Below are 24,679 nucleotides of genomic sequence, written 5' to 3' on the forward strand. Positions count from 1 at the left end.
CCCAAGCCCCGCCCTCCCACGCTCTGGGAACGCACAGCGTAGAAGCCACGCCCCAATCCCCGAAAGAATCCAGCCCCCAAAGGAAAAGCCCGCCCGCGGATCCACCCACTATTGCTTAGGGCCCGCCCCCAGGACGTCCAAGGTTTAAGGACTTAAATTTCTCCCCCATCCAATCATCTGGAGGGCTAGCGTTGAACGAGAGCGAATCTCCATCGCTGTTTCAATGCCGTCTGATGGAGAGAGCCAATAAAGAAGGAGCTTACTTTACTTAGCCTCTCCCCCTCGAAGGCGCTCGTCGCTCTCTGATGACGCAACCCCGGTCTCTTTCGATAGCAGTAACCACCCTGCCTGGGCCTGGTTTTTTCCCAGCCAATCACGAGTCGAGTTCCAAAGGCGCCTCCCTGCCCTTAGCGTAAAAACCAGAGAGCCCGGAAGTTGGGTGGAAAAAAGGGCTCCTTTGGGGCCTTGGCAGCACGTGGCTCGAGTGCGGGTGTGACCCCGGCCACATGCTGTCCAGTTCTGCCAGGCAGCCTTTTTTTTTTTTTTTTCTTTTTTTCAGGCAGCATTTTCAGCCTTCAAGTTCAAGTTCCGCCTCACTCCCCTCCCCTTCACATAGGTGAAGAAACGGAAGGAGAAGCGGCTTGCCCTCGGTGCTAAGAGCGAGCTGATCCTCCGCTCCTGTCCCAACTGGACTGGTACTAAGGATGAGGCCGCTAAGGCACGGGTTTCGGGTGCAGAATTTCAGGGGGCCCCCCAAACCCCAGTAATTACGGTAAAAGAGATTTTAATACAAAATATATTGAGAGATCAAAATTAAAGACCACAGACTTCCCCGCTGTGCAGGCTGCCAGATGCGGAACCGGGTTTCAGGACGCTGGGATCATGACCTGAGCCGAAGGCAGACGCGTGACCGACTGAGCCACCCAGGCCTCCCTGCCTTATCATTTTTTGAAAGATTTTTATTTATTTGACAGAGAGACAGCGAGAGAGGGAACACAAGCAGGGGGAGTGGGAGAGGGAGACGCAGGCTCCCGGCTGAGCAGGGAGCCCATCGCTGGGCCCATCCCAGGACCCTGAGATCGTGACCTGAGCTGAAGGTAGACGCTTAACCGACTGAGCCACCCAGGCACTAGCCTTATCTTTTTTTTTTTTTTTTAAGATGATTTATTTATTTATTTGACAGGCAGAGATCACAAGCAGGCGGAGAGGTAGTGCGGGGGGGTGGGGGGAGCAGACTCCCTGCTGAGCAGAGAGCCTGATGCCGGGCTCCATCCCAGGACCCTGAGATCATGACCTGAGTAGAAGGCAGAGGTTTAACCCACTGAGCCACCCAGGCGCCCCCATTTTTTAATTGTCTTTTATTGAAGTCTAACAAACAGAAAAGTGCACAAATCACAGACATATACTGACAAGGTATAAACATATAAACCAGCATCTGGTTCAAGAAATCAAGAAATGGAACATGTGCTTCCTTGTCACTTCCCGTCTCTCCTACTGAGAAGTAAATACTCTTCTGGTTTTTACTAAGTCATTGTATTTTGTGTCTGTCCCACTAGACCAGGAGAAAGCAAACTATGGCTTGCAGGCCAAAATGCTGCCTACCACCTGTTTTCCTACTAGTGCAAGCTAATGGTTTTTCCATTCTTAAATGGAATTGTGAAGAATAATATCTTGTGGCATGTGAAAATTACTTAAACTTCAAAAGAAGTTTTATGGGCACACAGTCATGCTCACTTCTTTCCATATTTTCTGTGGCTTAATGTGCTTTAATTAGTTGTGTTTCAGTAGTTGTGACTGAGGCCATATGGTCCACAAAGCCCAAAATACTATCTGGGGGCACCTGGGTGGCTCAGTCGGTTAAGCGTCCGACTCTTGGTTTCAACTCAGGTCATGATCTCAGGGTCATGGGATCAAGCCCTGCATGGGGCTCCAAGCTGGGTGTGGAGCCTGCTTAGAATTCTCTTTCTTCCTCTCCCTCTGTCCCTTCCTCCCCCCTCTCAAAAATAATCTTTGCTGTAAGTTCTGAAAACGTTAGCTATCATCAACATCAATATTATCACCTCCCATATACCTCTGTAAATTAGACCTTAGGTCTCTGTAGAGTCCAGGGAGGGCTTCATTCTCTCCTGTCACCTCCGCCTTCCCCCTCAAGCCCCATGCATTCCCAGCCCACATCCTTAGTGCATTGTTCTCGGGCTCCTGTGGTGCTGTCAGGTCTGGTACTGGGGCTGCCCACTCCGCACTCAGGCCCAGATCAATAACAATGAGTCATCGGTATGGATTAGGTGCTTTTGATCATTAGCCAGGACTGTGCCATGGAGCTTTTCTGACATTGCATTTTTTTATGTGGAGAATTAGCAGTTTGATTAATCCCATACCCAGACCTGAGGGCCATTTCTGAGCTGCTAATGGATTTCAAAAGAACGGTAATAACATATAGCAAAGCAGCGGGCTGTGGAGGCTGCCAACCCTTTGCTGTTCCAAGAGGACTGCTTGGATCCAAAACTCGGCTCTATAGGTCCACCTCCCGGCAGGAAACAGATGGCACGCTCAGAAGGGCTGACTGAAAAGAGTTTAATGAAGGAACTTTGAACTGAGGCGTGGGCAGGATCAAGGGAATGGGGAAGCACCCTTGGTTACCAACGCTGACCCCAGGCCCCGAAGAAGCAGAAAGAGGGAGCAGTTTCAGAAGTAGTGAGAGCCCCTCGCTGTCGGAAAGGGCACCCGGTAGAAGCCGAGGTCTTTTGTAGAGGGAGGCAGGCTGGAGAAGAAGAGGGGGGTAGGGCATAGATCTGGGGGGACAGCGGAGCCACACCGGAGATGGGTTGGCGTCTGGGACCAGGCTTAGAGGATGGCGCGGCCTGCTGTCTCTCCCCTCTGTCCATCCTATTTGCCGCATTTAGTCGCCCCATCAGCAGCGCTGGCCTGCCCTCCAGCCCGTCCAAAGGCTTCACTGGGAAACAAGGCAGTTGTGTGCTCAGAACATGACTCGCGTGGTCTCAGCCAGAGATGATTTTGCCCCCTAGGGGACAGGTCGTTGGCAATATCTGGAGACATGTTTGATTGTCACAACATGTGCTCCTGGCATCCCTGTGGGCAGAAGCTCCCTGGCTGTTCAACATCCTGGGATGCCCAGGACGGGGCCCAGGGACAAAGAACAATCCGGCCATGTCAGTACTACCCACGTGAGAAACCCTGCTTTGAATGAACTGCTCTGGGCTCCTGTCCTAGGCCCGGCCTCCTCCTCTGTCCCTCCCCCAGTCTCCAGCTGGGCCCAGCCGTGCGCCCTGTCGTGCAGCCACTCTTTAGGGCGGCCCCCAGCCCTCACTCTGGGCGGCCCACTTCCGGCTGCCTCTCAGTGCTGTCTCTAGCCCGCTGCCTCCCTCCTCTGGCTGGCATCGGTGCCCCTGGATCTCTGCCTCCCTCCCAGGCGGCAGGCACCTGTTCACAGCCAAGCGCTGCTCTTGACTCCAAGCCCTTGTGCCTGCGCCCTGCCTTCCTTCCTCTCCGCTCGAAGCCTGTCTGTACTCCAGGCCCTGAGCCCCTCGCCCCCTCCGGCCTCGGCTACTCTCTTTGCAGTGGATACTTCTTTCAGGTCCGCCCCTTCTAAACATCATGGAACAAAGCACACTTGTGCTCCATCTAGCCAAGGTCAAGCTCAAAGCTATTTACACTCTTATTTATGCCCTCATTGTCCCTGGAGTGCTCTCCCCACAAAACACATACACTTTGATTTCCCTGACGTTGCAGGTGTTGGGAGCTGCCGAGCCTGTGGCTTGAGGAGGCTTCTCTGGCTGAGACACCCAGGAAGTCTGCCAAAAGTAACCTCCCCCTGTGGTCCCCGGGGAGAGGGCTCCTTAGCAGCCAGAGCCTCAAAGGACACAGGAAGAAGCAGTGGCCCGCCAATCATGGGCTCTCCTGGCACATGGGAGGCCCTAACTGGGGGACTGACCCTTCTCTCTCCTCGGCTCCCCCTGCACAGGGCCCACCCCGCCCATCACCTTCCCTTAACCCTACAGAGGCTCAGACACAGCAGGAGAGGAATCCAGCTGTTTAGCCCTGAGATAAGGCCGGCTGAGGTCCAAACTGACCAGAACGCCCAGCCGCTGTTACTCCTTTCCCCCCAGATATCCCTCAAACCCCAGAAAAGCAAGCAAGGCAGGTTACCCCCAGAAATCCCAGCTGGAGCACTCCGCCTCACTGGCCCCAGTGCCTCCCCACTCCACCACCACCAGCAGCCCAGCCACCGCACTGGGGGAGGGCCCAGGCCCTCCTGGAGTGAAGGCAGGCTAGCAGAAGCAAGAGAGCTAGGGTCGGGCCAGGGAGGGGGTGCGGGGTGACTGTGCGGCCCACCCCTCACTGCAACCCCACCAGTTCGGTGATGGGAGGGGTCTGCACCATGAACTCCTCGTAGCGGTTGAGAAACAGCCTGAATCGAGCCAGGTAAGAGTCCTCGTTGTACGGCAGCTGCTTTTCACGGAGGAACCCGGACACCACAGGCTTCACCTGCCAGGAGACAGACAAGAGGAGGAGCCGCTGAGCCAGGACTGGGGGCAGCCCCGCCCCCTTCTCCTGCAGGGCTCTTCCTCCTCCCAGCCCAAGCTCCTGTCACCGCAGTGTCCCACGAGGCTCTGGAGGAGCCTGGGGCAGGGGGAATTCCTGCCTCTCCCCTCCCGGGAGGCAAGGGAAAGGGGGGCTTCTCCCCTACCTCCTCCCCACCAGGGTGCCCAACTGGATGACAGTCCTCCTTGGCAGAGGGGATAAAAGCTGTAGTTCCCTTTGCCAAGCACGGCCTGCGTGCCCAGCATTTCAGATCCATCTCATTTCACCCTGAAAGCCTGCCAACAAGCACTGCTTACTCTCATCACCCAGGCGAGGAAGCAGAGGCTCCTGGACATTCAGTTAACTTGCCCAGAGTCGCAGTGTGAGTAAGGAACCCACAAGTCTGTGATGGGAAAGGTACACCGCTGCTGGTGCACAGGGCTGGCCTTCAGGGGACCTCTGACCAGGCCAGCTGGGGGACCCGGGCTGCACTGCCCTCTGCCCTCAGATAGCCCCTTCATCACAAGTCCGCCAGCCCGACCACCACCGACCTTCAGGCACATGTTGTCAGAGAGCCAGGGGAAGAGGTGGTGCTCCACGTGGCAGCTGATGAGGGAGTGGCCGAACGCCCAGTCCAGCACCGGCAGCCGGGGCAGGTTCAGCACGCCCAGGCTCATCATGTGAATCCGCCGGGGCTTCCTGTCCCGGGAAAACATGGGCAGCCCGATGTGCTGCAACAGACACGTGGGTCACACCCTCGGCCGAGGCCAGGCAGCCCTGGGCCTCCCCGCCCTGCCCCGGACATCCTCACCTACCACCTGGGGACCCAGTGGGTCCCTCTGCCTCCCTCACTCCCACTCTGGAGGGACCTGGGGAGGCGAGAGGAACTGGGGACTCTCCTGTCTGTGCTCCGAGCTCCATCTCACCCATCTCTAGGCCTCTGTCTGCATCTCTACAAGGAGGGGCTTGGCTTGGACACCCCTTTGGACCCCATGGTCCTGAGATGCCCGTGACTGCCCACGGCTCGTTCTCATGCCTCTATGCCTTTGTCTCATCCTGGAGAGACCTTCTCTCTCTCTTTTCACTAATCAAAATCCCGCTCAGGGTTCAAGATCAAGTTTGTGCAAATTTTGCATTCAACAAGTATGGATAAGCGCCTCCTCTAAGGGATTCGGAAGTGATCGGGAGTGCCCGCTGCAGCAGGACAGGGCGGGGGCAGGCGGCTGGGCAGAGGTGAAGTCACCACGGGCAGCGTGGCCAGTACCGGGACGGGGGCGTGAAGGACGCTCTCACCTTCACGCGTCTCGTCTTCATGTCCAGGGAGCAGAGACGCGTCCCCATGGAAATGGCCCTGGGTCTGAGCGCTGAGCCCCCAGCCTCCCATCTCCCATCTCCGGCTCCTCCAGCCTCGCGGCCTGCACCGGGGCCTCGGTGATGGCCCACAGCTCATGTCACTTGGGCCTATCACAGTAAGTGTCCGGAGGGCGGGAGATGGGGTCCTAATCACTTGTGTCTCCACAGGACCTCGTCAAGTGCCCTAGGCAGAGAAGTTTCTTAAATCTTCCATCCCCGATCCACATGTGAATGGCGAATGGCAGCCAGCGGTGAAAAGAAGCAAACTCTCTACCTGAAACCCAGACTCTGATAACCCACAGAGAGGTGGGGGCGGGAGGTGGGGGGCCGATGCCTCTCTCTCTTTCCCCAGAACCCCAAGTCTAGCCCGCGGTCCCAGTCGGGGAGGCCTCACCTGGAAGATGTTGACGTGAAGGTAAGGGTGGGCCAGCAGCGATCTGCTGACGAACATACACAGCAGGGCCGAGCTGGGGCTCCTGAAGCCAGACACGTTCCGAAGCAGCCAGTAGTGAGCGTAGAGGCCCAGGGAAATCAGGCCCAGCGTGCACACAGCGGACCTGAGCTCCACCTTCCTCAGCCGCTCTGCCAGAGGGAGCAAGAAATTGAGTGTGGGGGTGGGGGGGGAGGTGACATTCAGATCCCACAAAGCCGGCTCCCTGCTGGCCCGTGGGTGCTAGCTAGTGGGCTAACTAGGGCGATCTGTTCACCCTCACAGCCCCGAAAAGTCCATCTGCCCCTCTTATGAATAAGGAAGTTAAGCAAGTTGACGAAGGCCACTGTGCTAAGAAGCGGTCAGTGCCACCCGGGGCACTGGCTGCCCTCCAGCCCCTCCTGCCACCAGATGGTATCGCTCCCATAATATTACGACCCCTCACATGCAACACAGCACAAGGCATCCGGGAAGTATTTTTGCATCTATGACCTCACGATACCTTCACACCCCGCCTGGAGGATCAGGTAAGAACCCAAGTCAGAGCGGTCACGTGACCTGCCTATGGCCATCAGCGGCAGAGCCAGACCTGGCCCTGGGTGCAAGGCTCCTTCCGCCCTGCCTATCTCAGAAAGTGTCTGGTCTTAACTCGGGGCTCCCAGCCCTTGCCCCACGAGCAGCCTCCAGGAGGGCAGGAAGGGAAGTAAGGAACCCGCTCTGGGCAGGGCGCAGCCCCGGCGTACTCACCGACTGCCACCAGCGGGGTTATGATGGGGATCAAGAGAGGAGCAAGGAACATGTACACAAAGCGGTTGAGGAAAGGCAGCCGCCATGTGCTCGAGTCCCCCAGGCCCAGCACGTTGGTGTAACCGTGGTGCATCTTGACGTGTCCGTACTTGGCATACTCTGCGCTGAAGGCCGAGCAGACCTGGAGGAGGGCTCAGAGAGGGCACCGGGGTCCGCGGCATGCACGGTCAAGCAGAGCGGACCCCGCGAGCCTCAAGAACACCCACCCGCCCTGGGATCCTGCGTTTCCAGAGCCTTCCTGCCCTACATCCCCATCTTTCCCCGAGCCAATCGGACCATCAGCGCTCGGGTGTCCACGACAGCGGAGTGGCAGCGTCCACTTGGCGTGGCGATGCTAAGTGTTTGGAGGTGGGAGGCCAGCCCCAGCTGCCACTCTGCCCCCGACTGCCCAGGCAAGCCTGCAAGCCTCGGGGGGCTATCGGCAGGATCAGGCATGATGCAGGTACAGCTCCAACTGCAGTGACGTCATGCCTGATGCTCTTGGAAACATCATGTCGTCACAGGGCTGCTGTGCATTCGAAGCCCCCGAGCAGCAAGGGGAAGGGTGAGGAGTGGTCTGTCGGTGAGGGTGGGACCCAGGGCAAGGTGCCCCAGTGGGGGCTAAGTGTGAACGTCTCCCCAGGAGTGACTCATCTGGCACACACCCTTGCCCTTGTGGGATTCTTCCAAACTGCCCGGGAGCAGCCACTGGACAGCGGCTCCAGCTCCGGGACTCCAACAAGGGCCATCATTCTGAGGGCAAAAGAGGTACAAAGGTGTTTCTTATGCAGATATATGCAAATTAAAATGCAGATGTCAGCCTCCTCCCATATTTTATCCAGGCCGTAAGATTTGGCTGATGTCATGGAAGAGGCTGCCCAACTGTTTCCAGAAAAACATAAAGCGTTTCCTAGTCCGGATCGCAGCGAGCCTCGCGCCCCGAGCCTCGCGCCCCGTGTCCTGCGCTTTGCAGGGGCGAACCGTTCCACCTTCCAAGCCTAGCGAGTCAGCCGCCTTATGATCCACAGTTGACAGAAGCAGAAACGGACGCAGAGAGAGGCCATATGACCACCCCCGGTCCCTCAAGAAGGTGGCAGAGGGAGGAGTGGAACCCAGAATCCACCCAAGATAAGCCACAAGACCCCCGAGACGAGCCACTGACTACAAGTGAACAGAAACCCGGGCTTCTGGGTCCAGGCAGCAGAGGCAAAGCCAGAAGAAGACAAATCAGGGACAACATTGTCTCCAGGCCCCGCCTGCAGGGACTTTTCTCCCTTGGACTGAAATGGCGCCAAAATGTAGCCGGACACTCCCTCTGAAGGACACCGAGGGCCACAGCTAGTGACGTGACTGCCACGGTTTTATAAGAGACCCATCCGCCAGACCAGCTCTGCCCGGGCCCCTCGGGAGGCGGAGGCTGGGAAGCCTCGAAGCCTCGCTGTGCAGTCTCCAGGAGCAGGAGGAAGCACTCTGCTCTCCCATGAGGTAGCCGGCCCAGTCCTGCTGGTCTCCAGGGCACGCGCCCACGGGGGCCACATGGGGGGGGGTCCGAGTTACCGCCAGAGGCTTCAGCACTGGGCTCCGGGGCTGCAGCTGGGATGTGGCAGGAAGGACATCTTCCGAGGCCAGCCTGCCTCGGTCCACGGCCTGCAGTGTGTGTTTTGAACCTCAAGGTTCTATCCCATGTAATCGGAGGAAACAACTATTTTTATTTATTCTTTTAAAGAAATCATATTTTTAAAAATATTTTATTTACTTATTTGAGAGCGTGAGCACAAGTTGGGGGGAGAGGCAGAGGGAAAAGCAGAGTCCACGCTGAGCAGGGGGACTGACACAGGGCTTGGTCCCGGGTTCCAGGGCCTGGAGATCGTGACCGGAGCCAACAGCAGATACTTGACAAACCGAGCCACACAGGGACCCCAAGAAGCAACTGTTTTGAATTGCTCTTCCGTGCTTTTCTGCTTCAAGGGCCCATGGCACCTGCGGGCTGCGGGGGGACAAAGTTGCCTTTCCTTCTGGCACAACAGGCTCCCCTCTGCGCGCAGAAACCGGCAGCCCACGGCATTCAGAGTAGCGTTGCCACCAACGACCCCGCACCTGAGCAGGACTGAGCGTGGTAAGAACTTGGCCCCCAGGAGACACCCGGGTGGCTCAGTCGGTTAAGCGCCCGCCTTCGGCTAGGGGACTTGATTGGGATCAGGTCCCACATCAGGCTCCCTGCTCAGTGGGGAGCCTGCTTCTCCCTCTCCCTCTGCCTGCCTCTCTGCCTCCTTGTGCCCTCTCCCTCTCTCTCTGGCAAATAAATAAATAAAATCGTAAAAAAAAAAAAAAAAAAGAACTTGGCCCCCAGGGACCTGGTGGGGTCCTCTGTCAGCCACTCAGCTACATGGCCAGACCCCAGGATGGAGGTGGGGGCTGGGCGGACGAGTAAGCTACATGGGACTCAACTCGCACTTCCAGAGTCTGTGTGTGGTGGGCCTTTTTATGTGAATAAGAACAGATTTGGGGCTCTTTCCATAATACTGAAATTCTTACTCCCATCTGGATGTTCATTCCCTGAAGGAAAGGAGGGGGCGGATCTGGGCTGGGAGAGAGGACGTCAGGCAGACCGCAGCGTGGCCCCCATGCCCGGACACCGGACACCGGACACCGAAGGGCACAGGAGAGGCTCAGTGCTGCCTGGGGAACTGCAAAACAGACTGGCCTGCTCTCCAGGGTTAGGCAGAGGTCTTGCCCGAGAGGATTCCATACGGACACAGGGGGAAGGTTCCAGAAGCCACAAGTCTGGTGCTGCTTCTTTCTTTCTTCCTTCCTTCCTTTTTCTTTTCTTTTCTTTTTTTTTTTTTTTTTTAAGTGATCTCTCAGGGCACCTGGGTGGCTCAGTGGGTTAAGCCTCTGCCTTTGGCTCCGGTCATGGTCTCAGAGTCCTGGAATCAAGACCGGAGTCGGGCTCTCTGCTCAGCAGGGAGCCTGCTTCCCCTCCTTCTCTCTCTGCCTGCCTCTCTGCCAGCTTGTGATCTCTCTCTCTCTGTCAAATAAATAAATAAAATCTTTTAAAAAATAAATAAAGTAATCTCTCTACCCAACCTGAGATCAAGAGGCACACACTCCACCGACGGCACCAGCCAGGGGCCTCAAGGCTGGTGTTGCTTCTTGAGGTGGCCGTACTCTGTGCCCCTCAGGAAGACTTACGGGCCCCAATCTCTTAGCAGCACTCAGGTGAGGCAAGTGGCCAGAGTGTGCGTGGGGCAAGGGCCATTGTAAATCCTCTTGCTAAACATCAGGGACTCCAAGTCTCTCATCAGTGACTTCCTTCATTTACTGGTCTGTGCACTGAAGCCTCCTCAGACCTCTGCCGGTGCCCAGAGATAATGAATAGCTAAGGTAGCAGTTCGAGAAAACCTATTTTCTGGATAGGTAATATGCTTACATAATTCGGAATTCAAAAAGCCCACAGGGACAGGTCTCCCCCCTACCTCACCCCCAGCTCCCCATTTGCCTCCCGGAACCCAAGGGAAGCCCGTGATCTCTTATGTGTCCTTGAATATTTTAATTAATTTTTTTTAAACAGACAATACTCTACAGGATTAAAATGCATCCTGATAAAATTATGGTGCAGTCAAAGTTGGGTTATAAATAGGTCATTCTACTGGTTTGGAAGGGAGGGGCAGGACAAGACAGGGGATGGGCTGCCGCTGCTGGAAAGGGAACAGGACAGGCGGGGCATGACGGACAGGATCTGGGAAGGGGGAGGGGCGGGAGGAGCAGGAGGGATCAAGGACTATGACCAGGTCGGGTGGGGGGGGCGGGGGGCAGGCAGCTAAGGTGTGGTGGCTGGTGGCATCACTCCAGAGAGGGACACAGGGATGAGGGGGCAACAAGCATGGACCAGATGGGAAAGAAAGATGCCTGGCTGTCCCTGGGCCAGCTGCTCTCAGGGAGGACAGGCCCCAGGACCTCTTTGGCACCTCTCTCACTGCTTCCCAGGAGCTGAGGAGCCCTTTCATGTTGGCTTCAGTGGAGGAGGGCCTCTGGGGCTCCCCGCGGCTCGGCAATAGTGTGTCAGGTCATGTACAGGACACTCAGATAAATTCAAATTTCAGAGAAACGACCAGTTCTTTTCTTGTAGAGGCACATCCCAAATGCACCCCTGACCTCTATGCATGAGGTGCCCGGCATACACACACACACACACACACACCAGTCACAACAGCAAAGATGTCTGGAGATACGGCCTCGTGTCCCTGTCATGCTCTCTCTGTGCTCACAGGCTCCCACCACCTGCTCCCGGTCACATCCCACCTGCCCCGTCCCGGGCTGCACCGTGAACCACGAGCTGAGCAGCCTTGGCCAAGCGGCTGATCCTCCCAGACCCGTGTTCCCGCATCTACGAAGTGGAGGTAATAATAGCTTCCACCGTACGGGGAGGCGTGCCCACTGCATGCAGTAATCCGTGTGAAGTTCCCAGGAGGCGCCCAGTAGGTGTCCGCTGATAGAATCAGGATTTTTATTACTTCCGTGTCATTCATGTGATCTGTTTCCCACCTGACTCAGAGCCCCTGGGGAATGAGAAGCAGGTCTGGGTCACCGTTGTGTCCCCAGCACCCAGTGGAGGGCTTGGCAGGGAGGAGAAGCTCAGTGACGTGGGGAGCACTGATCAGCCACTGGCATTCAGCCTGGACAGACGTCATCCCAGCCCGAAGTCCCTCCTCAAACCGGCATCCTCACAGCTGGGCAGCCGCTGCCGGGCCTTCCTCTCCCTGAACCCTTCCCTCAAGGCTGTGGTCCTCCCCCTCGGGCTGCCATCCACACTCGCCTGGACCTGCTCCAGGGTCCTCTGCCTCTGAGGGGCCATATGGGAGCCCACCGCGGTCCCCACCACAGGGAGCCGGGCTTTACAGACCCACAAGAGTTGGAATGGCCATGAGAACTCCCTACTTAGAGACCTCGGGCTCATCCTTGAGGAAGCCACACCAAAGCTGGGGTCAATGGGGTGGGGGGCTTCTTGAAACTCCATTTGGCAGATCTACACATGATAAAATGGCGGAGACAGACAGACACACACACACATACACACACACACAGTACCAATGTCAATTTCTTGTTTGGCTATTGAAAGACACTTACACTACTGTCACTTCTATAAATATAAATGTTATATAAAAAGGGGTGCCTGGGTGGCTCAGTGGGTTAAGCATCCAACTCTTGATTTTGGCTCAGGTCACAATGTGACGGTCATGGGATCGAGTCCCCAGTCGGGCTCCATGCTCAGCGTGGAATCTGCTTGTCCCTCTCCCTCTGCTCCGCCCCCCACTTGCTTGACCTCGCTCTAAGATAAACAACAAAAAAAGAAATACATAAAATCTTTAAAAAAAAAAAAGTGGGGGGCGCCTGGGTGGCTCAGTCGTTAAGCGGCCGGCTCAGGTTACGATTCCAGAGTCCTGGGATCGAGCCCCACATCAGGCTCCCTGTTCAGCAGCAGGAAGCCTGCTTCTCCCTCTTCTTCTGCTTGTGCTCTCTCTCTCACTGCCTCCCTCTGCCAACTTAATAAAGAAAATCCTTAAATAAATAAATAGATAGATAATTAAAAAAAAAAAAGATTATAAATGTAGCTAATGGGGGATGCTGCATGAAGGGTGCCCTGGACCTCTCTGTCCTATTCTTGCAAAGTCCTATGAATCTATAATTATTTAGAAACTAAAGTTTGTGGGGGTTTTTTCACAAAAGTATATTTTGTCCTACAGATCTAGTTTTGCCCTCCACATAAATTTTTTAATTAAAAAAAGTTAAAAATTCATAGCCGGGCATACTCAGACGAACACCCCTCAGGGTTCAGGTGCAGACAGAGGAAAGGTCAGGGAGCCCAGAAGAAAATGGCCACACTGAACTTGAGAACATTCAAGAATCAGGACCAGGCTGGGGTTTCTGAGCTCTGTTTCCACCACTACACGGGACCCCAATGAAGTCCCCTGTGTGATACCCCCTCCCCCAGGGCAGAACTGGGCTCCCTGGGCTTCCCCTGGACGCTGTGACTCCAGCCCTGCAGCACAAAGGCGACTTTAGAAGGAGGGTTTGAAGTTGAGACACACTAAAGAATTTAGTGACTGGCTTGACCTGTTCCTCCCCACTCAGGAAGCATCTTGATTGCGAGTGAAATACAGGGAAGTTCTTAAAACCTCTGATTTGGGGGCGTCAATCCTTCCCAAGCTGCGGGATTTAAACCAAGGATGGCCCTGCCCCCCCTTCACCCTGCCCCCGCCTTCCTGGGGAACATAGAACAAAGAGGGGCAGGTGCTTCTGCAGGGTAGGCCATGGCCATCAGTGGACGGGGGAGAGGTTCAGAGGCTCACTAGCAAGAGAAATAGAACTTTCTCCTGCAGACCAGAAGTGGGTCTTCGGAGGGAAGTTCACTCCAGTGTGGGCAGCTGTGTATGACTGAGGTTACCTCAACGAAACAGCAACTAGAATGTCACCGCCCTGTCCATCCTGCCTGCCCCTTCCCCCAGATCCAAGCGGTCAGAAAGGGCCTGGCCCTTGTCCCACCCCTGGCTCAAGCCAGCAGACCCTTCGAGAAACCTGCTCAAAGCTGGGTGCCCAGGGACACCAGTAACACTCGCTGACTCCTGGGGCTCCAGACTAGAGAACTAGATCATTCTGTAGTGATGATGGCTCCTGAGGGTCCAGGTTTGGGCAGAGTGCCGGCAGCCGATGAGAGAAGGACCAAAGTGTGAAGATAACGGGATGCGGCAGAAGTGGGGAGTCAGGGGGAGGGTCCCGGGGAGCGAGAACTTGACCTTTGTGCCATGCAGAGAACAGGGGGTGGGCCAGAGCCTCAGCAAACAGTGCCCTCAGCGCACACACACACACACACACACACAGGCCCACATACTCACACACTCACACACTTGGTCTGTCCAGCTTTGCATAATGCATGAAGCTTTCTGTTCAACACAAACAGCACTAATGCACAGGAACAACAAAACTGCTAACCCTCTCCTTGCAGCGGACCTCACGCTCCCTCCAGAAAAAAAAGAGCAACCCCAACATTTGGTGAGAATCCAAGAGTCAGGCCCAGGCCCTAAATCCAGATCTCCGTGGTCCCATGTAAGCCTCGCACGGGCTCCACCAGCGAGGGATATCATGATTCCTGTTTATCAGATGAGGAAGCCAACCGTGAATTAAGTAACTTGCCCCCGGTCAGGTGGCCGGTAGGGCTGCACATGTGGCTTCCCCTGCAGCCGTGCCCTAAAGCCAGCCCCTGCCTGGCTGCCAAGCCCAGCACCCTGCCTGAGAACCCCATTTGCCCCACTAATGCCAGCGGTAGGGGGAGTCCCGCGCCCCACAATGGAAAGTAGACCCTCCCCAGGGACGTACGAACCACACAGTGTGGGGCAGAAAAACACATTCTGCTTCAGTCTCCACAGGAGGTAAGAACCAAGCCTCCCCCATCACAAAAGACTCCTAGGCCTCTAGATGGCGACCCTTCATCAGCCGGCTTTCCCTTGCCCCCACTTCCCCTGCAGAGTCATCATCAACCAATATTGATGAAATGCCCACTGAGAGCTCAGCTCCATGCCAAGAGCTGAACCTACAAAGAGGTAAAGATGAGGTCACCGCCCTGGGGCTCATAGGGACAAGAGAGCCTACAGCCACCAAGCTGCCTGGGTCAGACACTAACTACACACCAGCTCTTCTGCTGGGGAGCCTGGGCAGTGGGGGGGAGGGGGGGAAGGCACTCTCCTCCAACAAGCCCGGGCCTCCGGGGCATTCAGCTGCGCTGGGAACTTGGAGGACACAGTCATGTCTCTGTACCGCCAAATCCCCTGTGTAACTTAGTCCAAAATCCACAACACCTACTCACCATCGCTGCCGCCAGGGCTCCTGGCACACAGGACAGCTTTGAAAGGGCCACAGAGAGCTCATTCTACCCATTGTGTCCCCAGCTTCTCCCCTGCCCCTGACTACAAGCTACGGGACATCTGACCCCAGCTCCAGACCTCAGAGACTAGGGAGCATCAGCGCCCAGGGCTTCCCTGGGAAGGGAAACCACTTGAAATAGACCCTGAAGACAGGGAACCTGTTGGGCTTCTCTGGTTGTTGGCAGCTAGAAATGTGTGCCTGTGGAAGAGGAGGGGAGGGGAGAAAGGGGGAATGGAGAACCCTAGGTAGGAAATGTGTAGCTTTATGAAATGTCATCTGTGGGTCTGCACGAGCACGTAGAGGCCTTAATAAAGTTATATAAAGTCTGGGGAGCCTGGGTGTCTCCGTCTATTAAGCGTTTGCTTTCAGCTCAGGTCATGATCTCACCCGGGGTCTTGGGATCCAGCCCCACATCGGGTTCCCTGCTCTGCAGAGAGTCTGCTTCTCCCTCTGCCTCTGCTGCTCCCCCTGCTTGTGCTCGCTCTTTCTCTATCTCTCTGACAAACAAATAAATCAAATCTTTTTAGAAATTGTGTCAAGTTACTCTTTGAGTTCGTTGGTCACAGTAAGCCACGGCAGGAAAGGACTGCTTCTGGTGCCCGCTCTCATGTTTGCTCCTAAGGGACCTGGGCAGCCAGGTGAGGATGTACCTGGGAGGGGCAGGGAGGGGGCAAGTTGCACAAAGGAACCAGAAAGTCCTGACTCGAGTCCAGAGAAAAGGACAACCTGGCCAGAAGCCTCTGGCTATGTCCGGAGGGGAAAAAGGTGAAGCAGAAAGTGGAGGGTACAGTTCAGGGGAAGCAAAGGTCAGGAGAACAGGGGGTTCCTCAGGCTGGCTCTGCATTGCCAGGCATCAGAGGGGTGCACGGTCCAGAGCTGGGACACCGTCAGGCCCCTGTTACCCCTCCCTCTCTGTCAGGGGTTCACAATTTACTCCCTGACTGTGAAACCAGGAAACCTCAAAGGTTGTAGCCGGGTCCACTAGGTCCTGTGCCACAGAGAGGCAAGGAGATGCCCCCTGGAGAAACAGGGGTGCCCAGGCCAGGTCCCCTGCCGTAGGGGGACGTGCACCTGTTCCTCATGCAGCTCTCTGCCCCCAAGCGTGGACGCCCTCTGCCCTCTTAGCTAGGCTCACCTCCACAAAGAACAGCTCCCAGATCTTGCTCCAGCCTTTGGACTCTGTGAGCGCCCCGTGTGTGGCCAGGTGGCTGCCCTTGACTGTGAGTGTGTAGTGGCTCATCCCCAGGATGGTAATGCCCAGCCCCAGGGCCAGGACATTCTCAGACCGCAGGCATAAGAACCCTGTAGGGAAGATGGAGAATGGGGATGGGGGCATGGGGCTAGGCAGGGTTTTCCTTCAGCTCTTGGAGATCTGGGACCAAATATCCTGGCCCCCACGCCTACAACCCAGGCCAAAGTGGGCCAGGGGCTTGGGGGCTGCCACAGGCAGAGTGAGCCAGGTCCCAACCAGGAAAGTTCCAGGGGAAACCCCATCCCTGGTGTCCCCATGGAACATCCTCCCCTCCCCCAGTCCGTCTCATCCCTCCCAACTCCTCCTCCCCCCAACCCAACCGCCCTTCAGGCCCTCCGGCCTCCTCCCTTCTCCAGTGCCCCCTTCCTCTGGGGACCAGGGCAGGACACTGCCACCAGATTTTCAGATTTGGGGTGAACCCCTCCTTCCTGGGGTCCCCGGCACGCACCATCTCCTCCATGCCCCAATCCCCAGCCTCTCCACCACCCTACCCCGCACCCCGCTCCGCGGCCGCAGCCCGGCCCGCTGTCACCCTGTCCCGTGTTCCTCACCCGCCGGCAAGGCGAGAAGGCTGAGCGTGAGGATGGCGCAGTCCACGCCGTGGCGCTCCCACCACGAGCTCGCCCTCTCCACGTCCCGGACCAGCGCCTCCAGCTCACCCAGCAGCGCCTCGCCCCCGCCGTTCCCCAGGGGGGCGTCCCGAGCCGCCTCCATAGGCTCCGAGCGGCCGGCGGCCACCAGAGCGACCCAGGAGGACTCGGGGACCGTCTGCGGCGCCCCGCGAGGCGCACGGCGCGAGCAAGGGCGGGCCGGGGCGGAGTCACGCGCCAGCCGGGGACACCCGCCCTCGGTGTCACGGTGCGTGCTGGGCACCCGAGCGCCTCCTGCGGCGCGCGGCGGCCACCCGGCCCTACCCAGGGTCGCCTTCCCCGCTGGAGAGACCAGAAACGCCGCAGGAGGAGCGGGCGGATGCGCGCTGGCGAGGAGCGAGAAGCAGCCGGGGCTGGAGGCAACGCGGCGACCCCCGCGGAGGAGGCTGGCGCGGAGACCCCCATGGAAAGCCCCCCCCCCCCCCCCGGGCCTTCTCTGACCGCCTGACTTCAGACACCTTCCTCGCTTCTCCGGTACCCGTACCTGCACCCTCTCGAGTCCGCTGTAGCATTTTTATCCCCCAGCCGTGTATTTTCTTAGCAGCGCTTAGCGGATTCCCACATGTGACCCGGGCCTGTCCCCACCAGCCGGCTGCTGTCTGCCGACCCTTACTTTTGCCGCTCTCGCTCCGGCTGGGTCTTTAGTAACTAGAGCGGTTCTTGGCACAGAAACGTTCTTGAATTTGTGGGGCAGAAAGTTCGAGGACTCACTCTTTCCAAACAGATGGGGTGTGGGGTCCCTCTGGTCCTCGAGTTTAGCAAAGGTGACCCCTGGAGAATTGGCTCTCCGGTCTAGCGGAGTGAGACAGTCTAAAAGGAATAACCACAGAGGAAGGCATAACTCTAGACAAAAGACACTCAGAGGTCATCATTCCAGGTGGATCCCTCTGCAATTCCACTAGCTCAGGCGCCCTCAGGGTCATGCAAACAGCACCCACCCCCCTGCCTTGGGAGCAGCACCTGTCCTAGCCCCTTCGCAGCCTGGCAGCCTCACCCAGAGGTGCTGGAGGTCCTGTGGGCACAAGCCTCTGTGCTCTGCCAGACTCCCTTCCCAGCATCTGGGGCTCTGTTTGCCTTTCTCTTTTTTGGGTTTACGTTCCCCCTGGTTTCATACTGGGTCCCTTTCAAAATGAGGTCTGGCATGGCAAGGGCAGCAGCATTTCAGAGGCGATCTTTGGGAAGGAGATAGAAAAGCAGGAGGAGGAGAGAAGTGGAGGAGAGAGCTGGGAGGAGGGTAGGGACCCTGATGACCGACTCCTAATGTCTACGGTGACATCTCCTTTCACGAATTCCTATGAGTTTCTCCCTCCAATTCTGCGTAAAAGGGTAAGATTTCTTGACCAGGTCAGTGTTCCAAGGGCCTAGCATCTAATAGACCAATTTTCAGGTGCGCACACACAGACACACACATGTGTGTGTTTCACCATTGGCCTCCACGTCCTTATTAAGTTTTATGTTTTCCCACAACTCCGCAAGGATGACATCATCCCCGTCTAATCCATGGAGGCCCCGAGAGATGAACTGATCTGCCCAGTATCCACCCCAAAGTCGCTAAATGGCAGACCTAGAACTCAAATCCAGGGTGTCTCCTCCAAATTCAATTACCTTTTGTTTATATCAGATTATTTTTTAAGATTTATTTATTGTTTATTTAAGATAGAGGGAGAGGGAGAGAGGGAGAGAGAGCACATGCATGAGTAGGGGAGCGGGGGGAGGAGGGGAGGGGCAGAGGAAGAGGGGGAAGCAGGCTCTCCACTGAGCAGGAAGCCCGACACGGGGCTCGATCCCAGGACCCTGAGATCATGACATGAGCTGAGGTCAGATGCTTAACTGACTGAGCCACCCAGGAGTCCCTTTATATCAGATTCTTAAGACAGAGAAGGAGGAGGTGTTTCTCCCCCACCTTACCCTACCTCCAAGTCCCTCCCTCCCAGATATTAGAATTTTCAGGAAAAAGACATGTACAGTTTTTAAAAGCTTATTTGACATTAATATGCAGTATGACAATACTATTTTGTAAAGATGGAATTCCATGGCTTTTATCATATAAACTAGGAAACTTCCTACCAAGGTAGGAAGAAAGTACCAAGAAGCCCCCTGCTTCCTTCTGGCCATCTAAGTGATGCTGAGTGTCAAACAGGAACAGAGGCCAACGTGTGTTAGAAGAGCTCCCGGAGCCAGGAATCCCCATAGGTAGGGCTGGCTGGCGGCCTCCCAGGAGAGAGGCAGACTTCATTTGGAACAGACTCGCACCTGCCCGAGAAGGAAGAGCGCAAGGGAAGAGCGCAAAGCATTCTGGGTCTTCAAGACTTAGAGAGGGTTGGGAGAGTGTTAGGGAAGGCAGGAGAGAGAGGCTGGGACCAGGTGCTGGAGGCACAGAGAATGGCAGACTGAGAGATGGGGGCTTGTTCCTGCAGGACTGGGGAGCCATAGCAGCCTTTAGAGCAAGGGAATGACTTGTGTAGTGTGTTTGGGAAGGGTCACTGGGCACCGTGGAGTGAAGTGAAGTGGAGACCGCTTCTGTACCCTGAAATAAGAGAGTACTGAGAATGTGGATGGCAGGGGAGGGGCGCTGTAGGAAGGGAGAGAGGGAAATCAAAATCAGGAAGACTGAGGGGACCTGGGTGGTTTAGTCGGTGAAGTCTCTACCTTCAGCTTAGGTCATGATCTCAGGGTGCTGGGATGGAGACCCACATCGGGCTCTCTGCTCAGCGGGGAGCCTGCTTCTCCCTCTCCCTCTGCCACTCCCCCTGCATGTGCCCTCTCACACTCTCTCTCCATCAAATAAATAAAATCTTTTTTTAAAAAACCCACAAAATCAGGAGGACTGAAATAGTTCGCCAAGGGAAATGTACAAGTGGCTAATGAGTACAAGAAGAGATGTTTGACATCATTAGTCTTTAGGGAAATGCAGATTAAAACTCCCAATGAGGTAACCCTTCAGACTTACTGTATGGCCACTACATATGGGCAAGGAGATGCGGAGCAACTGACCTCTCATTCGTGTTGATGAGAGGTCAAGGTGGTACAACCCTTTGGATAATAATTTGGCAGTTTCCTGTAAGGTTGAATACACACTTGCACTATGGCCCAACAATGCAGCTCCCAGCTACTAAACCAACAGAAATAAAAACAGGTATCTGCATAAAAACGTGTATCCCGATGATCCTAGCCGCGTTTGTTCATTCTAGCCGAACTGGAAACAGCAGGAACCTCCATCCACAGGAGGGTTAACAAATGGATACATTGAAACAACACACTGGATACAAAGGAGCACCTGAAACAGGCAAACCGGGAAAGGAAAGTGTGGATGGACTGACACGAATCCCACAGAACGAATGCCAAGGGAGGGAAGCCAGACAACACAGTACTGACTGTGTGATCGGCTTTCTAGGAAGTTCAAGAACAACAGGACTAATACATGGCGATAGAAGTTAAATCAGCAGTTGCCCAGGGAGGGGTGGGTGGGGAACGGTGTGGGGGACAGTAATTACAAAGGGACGTGAGGAAACTTTCGGGGAGAATGGAAATGTTCTGTATCTTGATCGTGGTCGTGTTCACTTGGGTGCATATGTTGCTCTAAAGTCATCCACCTGGACCCTAAAAATGAGTGTGTTTTATTAGAGTTCACTATACTTCAGTAGAGTTGACAAAACAAAAACGGCTCAGGTCATGATCTCAGGGTCCTGGAATCGAGCCCCGCATCGGGCTCTCTGCTCAGTGGGGAGCCTGCTTCCCCCTCTCTCTCTCTGCCTGCCTCCCTGCCTACTTGTGATCTCTGTCTGTCAAATAAATAAAAATTTTTTTTAAATGACACCTTAAAAAAAAAAAAAGCAAAACAAAACAGGAAGGCAGATTCTCTTTTTAAATGGAAAGAGCGCTATTAGAGCTCTCAACACAGGCATGTCCTAAGTATACCCTCAACAGAAATGCAAAGAAACATGCAGGAACATTCAGAGCCACAGAACTCCAAATAGGCAAGCCCCTGGGACAAGTCAAATATCCCCCACCAGTACGGTGGTAAACAAAATGTGGACTGTATGCAAGCCAGGGTGTATCACACAGTCCAGACCGAATGCTGAACTGAGGCAGACACAGCAGAACACAGACTCCGCTGGATTCCATTCATATAAAATTCACAACCAGGCTTAGGATGGCTCCTGACCCCACAAGGGGTCCTATAAGGGTTTCTGGGGGCTGGCAAATGTTTTGTTTCTTGACCTGGGTGGTAACTAACACCCAGATCATGATGTAAAGATTGTGCATGATTTGTAAAGATTCGTGATGCTATACTGCTGTTTTCTATACGTAGATTTCATTTTATTTAAACATTTGCTTTGGTGGGGCACCTGGGTGGCTCAGTGGGTTAAGCCTTTGGCTCAGATCATGATCTCAGAGTCCTGGGATCCAGCCCTGCACCAGGCTCTCTGCTCAGCAAGGAGCCTGCTTCTCCCTCTCTCTCTCTGCCTGTTGTTCTGCCTGCTTGTGATCCCTCTTTCTCTCTCTCTCTCTGTCAAATAATTGAATAAAATCTTAAAAAATAGCTGGCACCTGGGTAGCTCAGTGGATTAAAGCCTCTGACTTCGGCTCAGGTCGTGATCCCAGGGTTCTGGGATCAAGTCCCACATCAGGCTCTCTGCTCAGCAGGGAGCCTGCTTCCCCCAACTGTCTCTCTCTGCATGCCACTCTGCCTACTTGTGATCTCTATCAAATAAATAAAATTTTTTAAAAAATTAAAATCTTGGGCGCCTGGGTGGCTCAGTGGGTTGAGCTGCTGCCTTCGGCTCAGGTCATGATCTCAGGGTCCTGGGATCGAGTCCCGCATCGGGCTCTCTGCTCAGCAGGGAGCCTGCTTCCCTCTCTCTCTCTCTCTCTCTGCCTGCCTCTCCATCTACTTGTGATTTCTCTCTGTCAAATAAATAAATAAAATCTTATAAAAAAATTAAAATCTTAAAAAATAAAATAAAATAATCCTTAAAAAAAAAAAGTTTGCTTTGGGGGGCCTGGGTGGCTCAGTCAATTAAGTGGCTGCCTTCAGCTCAGGTCATGATCCCAGAGTCCTGGGATTGAGTCCCACATTGAGCTCCTGGTCCAGCAAGGAGCCTGCTTCTCTCTCCTTGCCTCTGCCTGCCACTCTGCCTGCTTGTGCTCTCTTTCTCACAAATAAATAAAATCTTAAAAAAAATAAAAACTTAAAATAAAACATTTGCTTTAGTTTTCTAATTGGTAAGAGTTTTGCTTGCTTGCTTGCTTGCTTGCTTGTTGGTTTGTTTAAGAAGTAAAAATTGGAAGGTAGAGGTCACCCAGAAACCCAGCAAGAGTTAAGTGTGGGAGGGGTGCTTGGGTGGCTGAGTGAGTTAAGCCTCTGCCTTCGCTCAGGTCATGATTCCAGAGTCCTGGGATCGAGTCCCACATCAGGCTCTCTGCTCAGAAAGGGGCCTGCTCCCCCGCCCCCGCCCTGCCTGCTTCTCTCTGAACTTGTGATCTTTCTCCCTTTGTTTAAAAAAAAAAAAAAAAAAAAAAAACCTTTAAAAAATAATAATAATAAAAAGATTTTTAAAAAAAGACTTAAGTGTAGGAAACCAGATTGGGGCTGGAGTCTCTATTCCTTGGCCTCAGGGTTTGGCAGCTGAGCATGTAGGGGTTGGAGGAGCACCTGGTCTGCCCGACTCTCCCCCACTCCTCTCTGTCAGCCTGGCCTGACCTCTCAGCCCAGCGTGCTGCCTCTCCCGGCTCCTAGGATCCTGCTCACGGGAGTGAGAATGAATTATGAGAAAACACTCTGGGTGATGGGCCAGCCAGGTCCGCAGCTTTGAGGCTCCCTGAAAGGCTTCTCACAACAGGCCCCTGGTGCCCCAGTGAGCAGGCCCGGGCAGGCTCCTTCACCTTAGCCCACAGTGGACTGCTGTCCTGCTGCCAAAGCAGAGACAGCCAGGGCTGGGGCCGGTCTACTCCTCCCAGCCAGCCTCCCCTAGACCTGCCTCCGGCTCTGTCCAGCCTCTCACCTTTCTGCATAAGACTTAGCATATGTGAAGAGCATGGCTCTGGAGTCAGACACACTTGCCAGCTGTGTGGCTTTGGGTGAGTTACTCAACCTCTCTGAGCTTAGTAGCTTCATATATAAAACACAGGCATTTAAAAGAGTGAGATAAATATCAATGAGCATTTTAATATTTTTTCCTGTGCCCCAGTAGTTGTGCACACCCCGCTTTGGAGACCACTGACCCACAGCCTGAGGTCCAAATTGCTCAGCTTGGCCTTTGAGAGCCTCCAAGTTCTAGCTCCTTCTCTGACAACTCTTCTGCTTCCGGCCAGACTGGCTGTCACTGAGCTCCGAAAGCCTGAGAAGCTGTTGCTCCTTCTCACCACCATCTTCATTCCCGGGGGAACTGTTTCTACTCCTGCACCCCATCTAAACCCACCCATCCTCCAGGGTGCTGGTGACTTCTGCCACCCCTACAAAGCCTTCCCAATGTTGCCGTGTATTTCACTGTTGCCCCCAGTTTTCCTGAGCCCCTACTTTTTGCCAGGTGCTCCCACTCACGGTGTCTGTCCCCTGCTCTGATTTCATCACCTGCCAGCTAGCGCTAGACACTGGTTGTCCCGCACTGCCTGACGGTGATCCCTCTCGTGCCCCGTGACCTAATCATAGGATTCCGCATGTTCCCGGGTTACCCGCCTGCATTAGTCAAGATAAGCAGCAGCAGCTGTTGTAACAAACTGCCCCAAACATCTCAGCGGTAACTACGATGCAACTTCATTCCCTGCTCACATCACCGTCCGTCCGATCCAGGTCAGCTGGCCCTGTTCCAAGGGGTGACTCAGGGGTTCAGGTTCCTTCCATCTGGTGATGCCCCTGCCTCCAACATGGACCATAATGATGTCTGGGGGTGGTGAGGGGTGGGGGAACGTTGGAAGAGAAAACATGAGAAGACCATTTTAGCTCCAAGTCTGGGGGTGGTACACATCACTTCCGTCCACGTCCCACTGGCCAGAATTGGGACATGCAGCCCCAACCTCAGTACAGGCCAACTCGGGGTCCCTGCCTTCCTGTGCCTGGGGAGAGAGGGTAAAGCAGCTCTGACCACAGCCAATGAGGGCGCGCATCACACACACACCTTCCTTATGTTTCCCTGAGCTACCTCCGAAACCTCCAGCCTGCCACCCAACACACACTCACACCCCCTCCTGCCCAGCACAGCACCTTGTTTACCAGCTGACGGACAGACCACAGACCGCGTGAGTCAAACCAGGCTGCCTGAAGGAGAAGGGGACAGGGCTTGGCAGGCACACGGGTCCTTCCTGTTCTTTGGGCAACATCCACTCCCTGGGGCCTCACACTATGTGTGACACATAGTAGGTGCTCAGTAAACATTCGTTGAATGAATGAATAGGTGTATGAATGGGAAGATTAGGAAAACACACTCAGGAGAATGGACAAAGGAGATAAAAGTTTTTTGTTTTTTTTTTCTTTTAAGACATTAGATGATGAAGACGACTCTGGTCCAAACTTGAGACAGGTGAGCTCCTCCCAAGCCCCAGTGGACGGGGAACCCGTGGACCTACTTAGGCAAAAATGCGTTGTGTGTGTGAAGGGGCGATGTTAGCTGATGCTGGGTTTGGCCTTCCTGGGACCTCTGGAGTTCCCCCCCCCGGGGCAGCGGTGATTCTCCCTTCTGCAATCCCCGTCTTTGTTTGCTGGGGTTCATTGGGGTTAATTATCATTGTGGTTGGGGTGGGGTAGGA

The 24,679-nt window shown here is 54.9% G+C and overlaps 1 protein-coding gene across 1 annotated transcript; it reads right to left on the reverse strand.

Moving 5' to 3' along the window:
* Positions 1-2,560: 2,560 nt before the first annotated feature.
* Positions 2,561-17,103, reverse strand: FADS6 (fatty acid desaturase 6). Its single transcript, XM_082706760.1, has 6 exons — positions 16,835-17,103; positions 16,167-16,333; positions 7,073-7,253; positions 6,290-6,477; positions 5,094-5,273; positions 2,561-4,506 (listed from the first exon to the last, which is right to left on the reverse strand). Exons 1-6 carry the CDS (start codon positions 16,995-16,997, stop codon positions 4,357-4,359), a joined length of 1,029 nt encoding a protein of 342 aa, XP_082562886.1. The 5' UTR covers positions 16,998-17,103; the 3' UTR covers positions 2,561-4,356.
* Positions 17,104-24,679: the final 7,576 nt, after the last annotated feature.

This window comes from Mustela nivalis (assembly GCF_964662115.1).
Source record: "Mustela nivalis genome assembly, chromosome: 17".
In the NCBI taxonomy this organism is placed as follows: domain Eukaryota; kingdom Metazoa; phylum Chordata; class Mammalia; order Carnivora; family Mustelidae; genus Mustela; species Mustela nivalis.

Excerpts from the sequence above, each read along its gene's own strand:
- FADS6 (XM_082706760.1), bottom strand. The coding sequence starts at position 16,997 with ATGGAGGCGGCTCGGGACGCCCCCCTGGGGAACGGCGGGGGCGAGGCG. Across the intron at positions 16,334-16,834 it reads CCTTCTCGCCTTGCCGGCGG|GGTTCTTATGCCTGCGGTCT; the intron begins GTGAGGAACACG and ends TCTTCCCTACAG. Across the intron at positions 4,507-5,093 it reads CTGACAACATGTGCCTGAAG|GTGAAGCCTGTGGTGTCCGG; the intron begins GTCGGTGGTGGT and ends GTCTCCTGGCAG.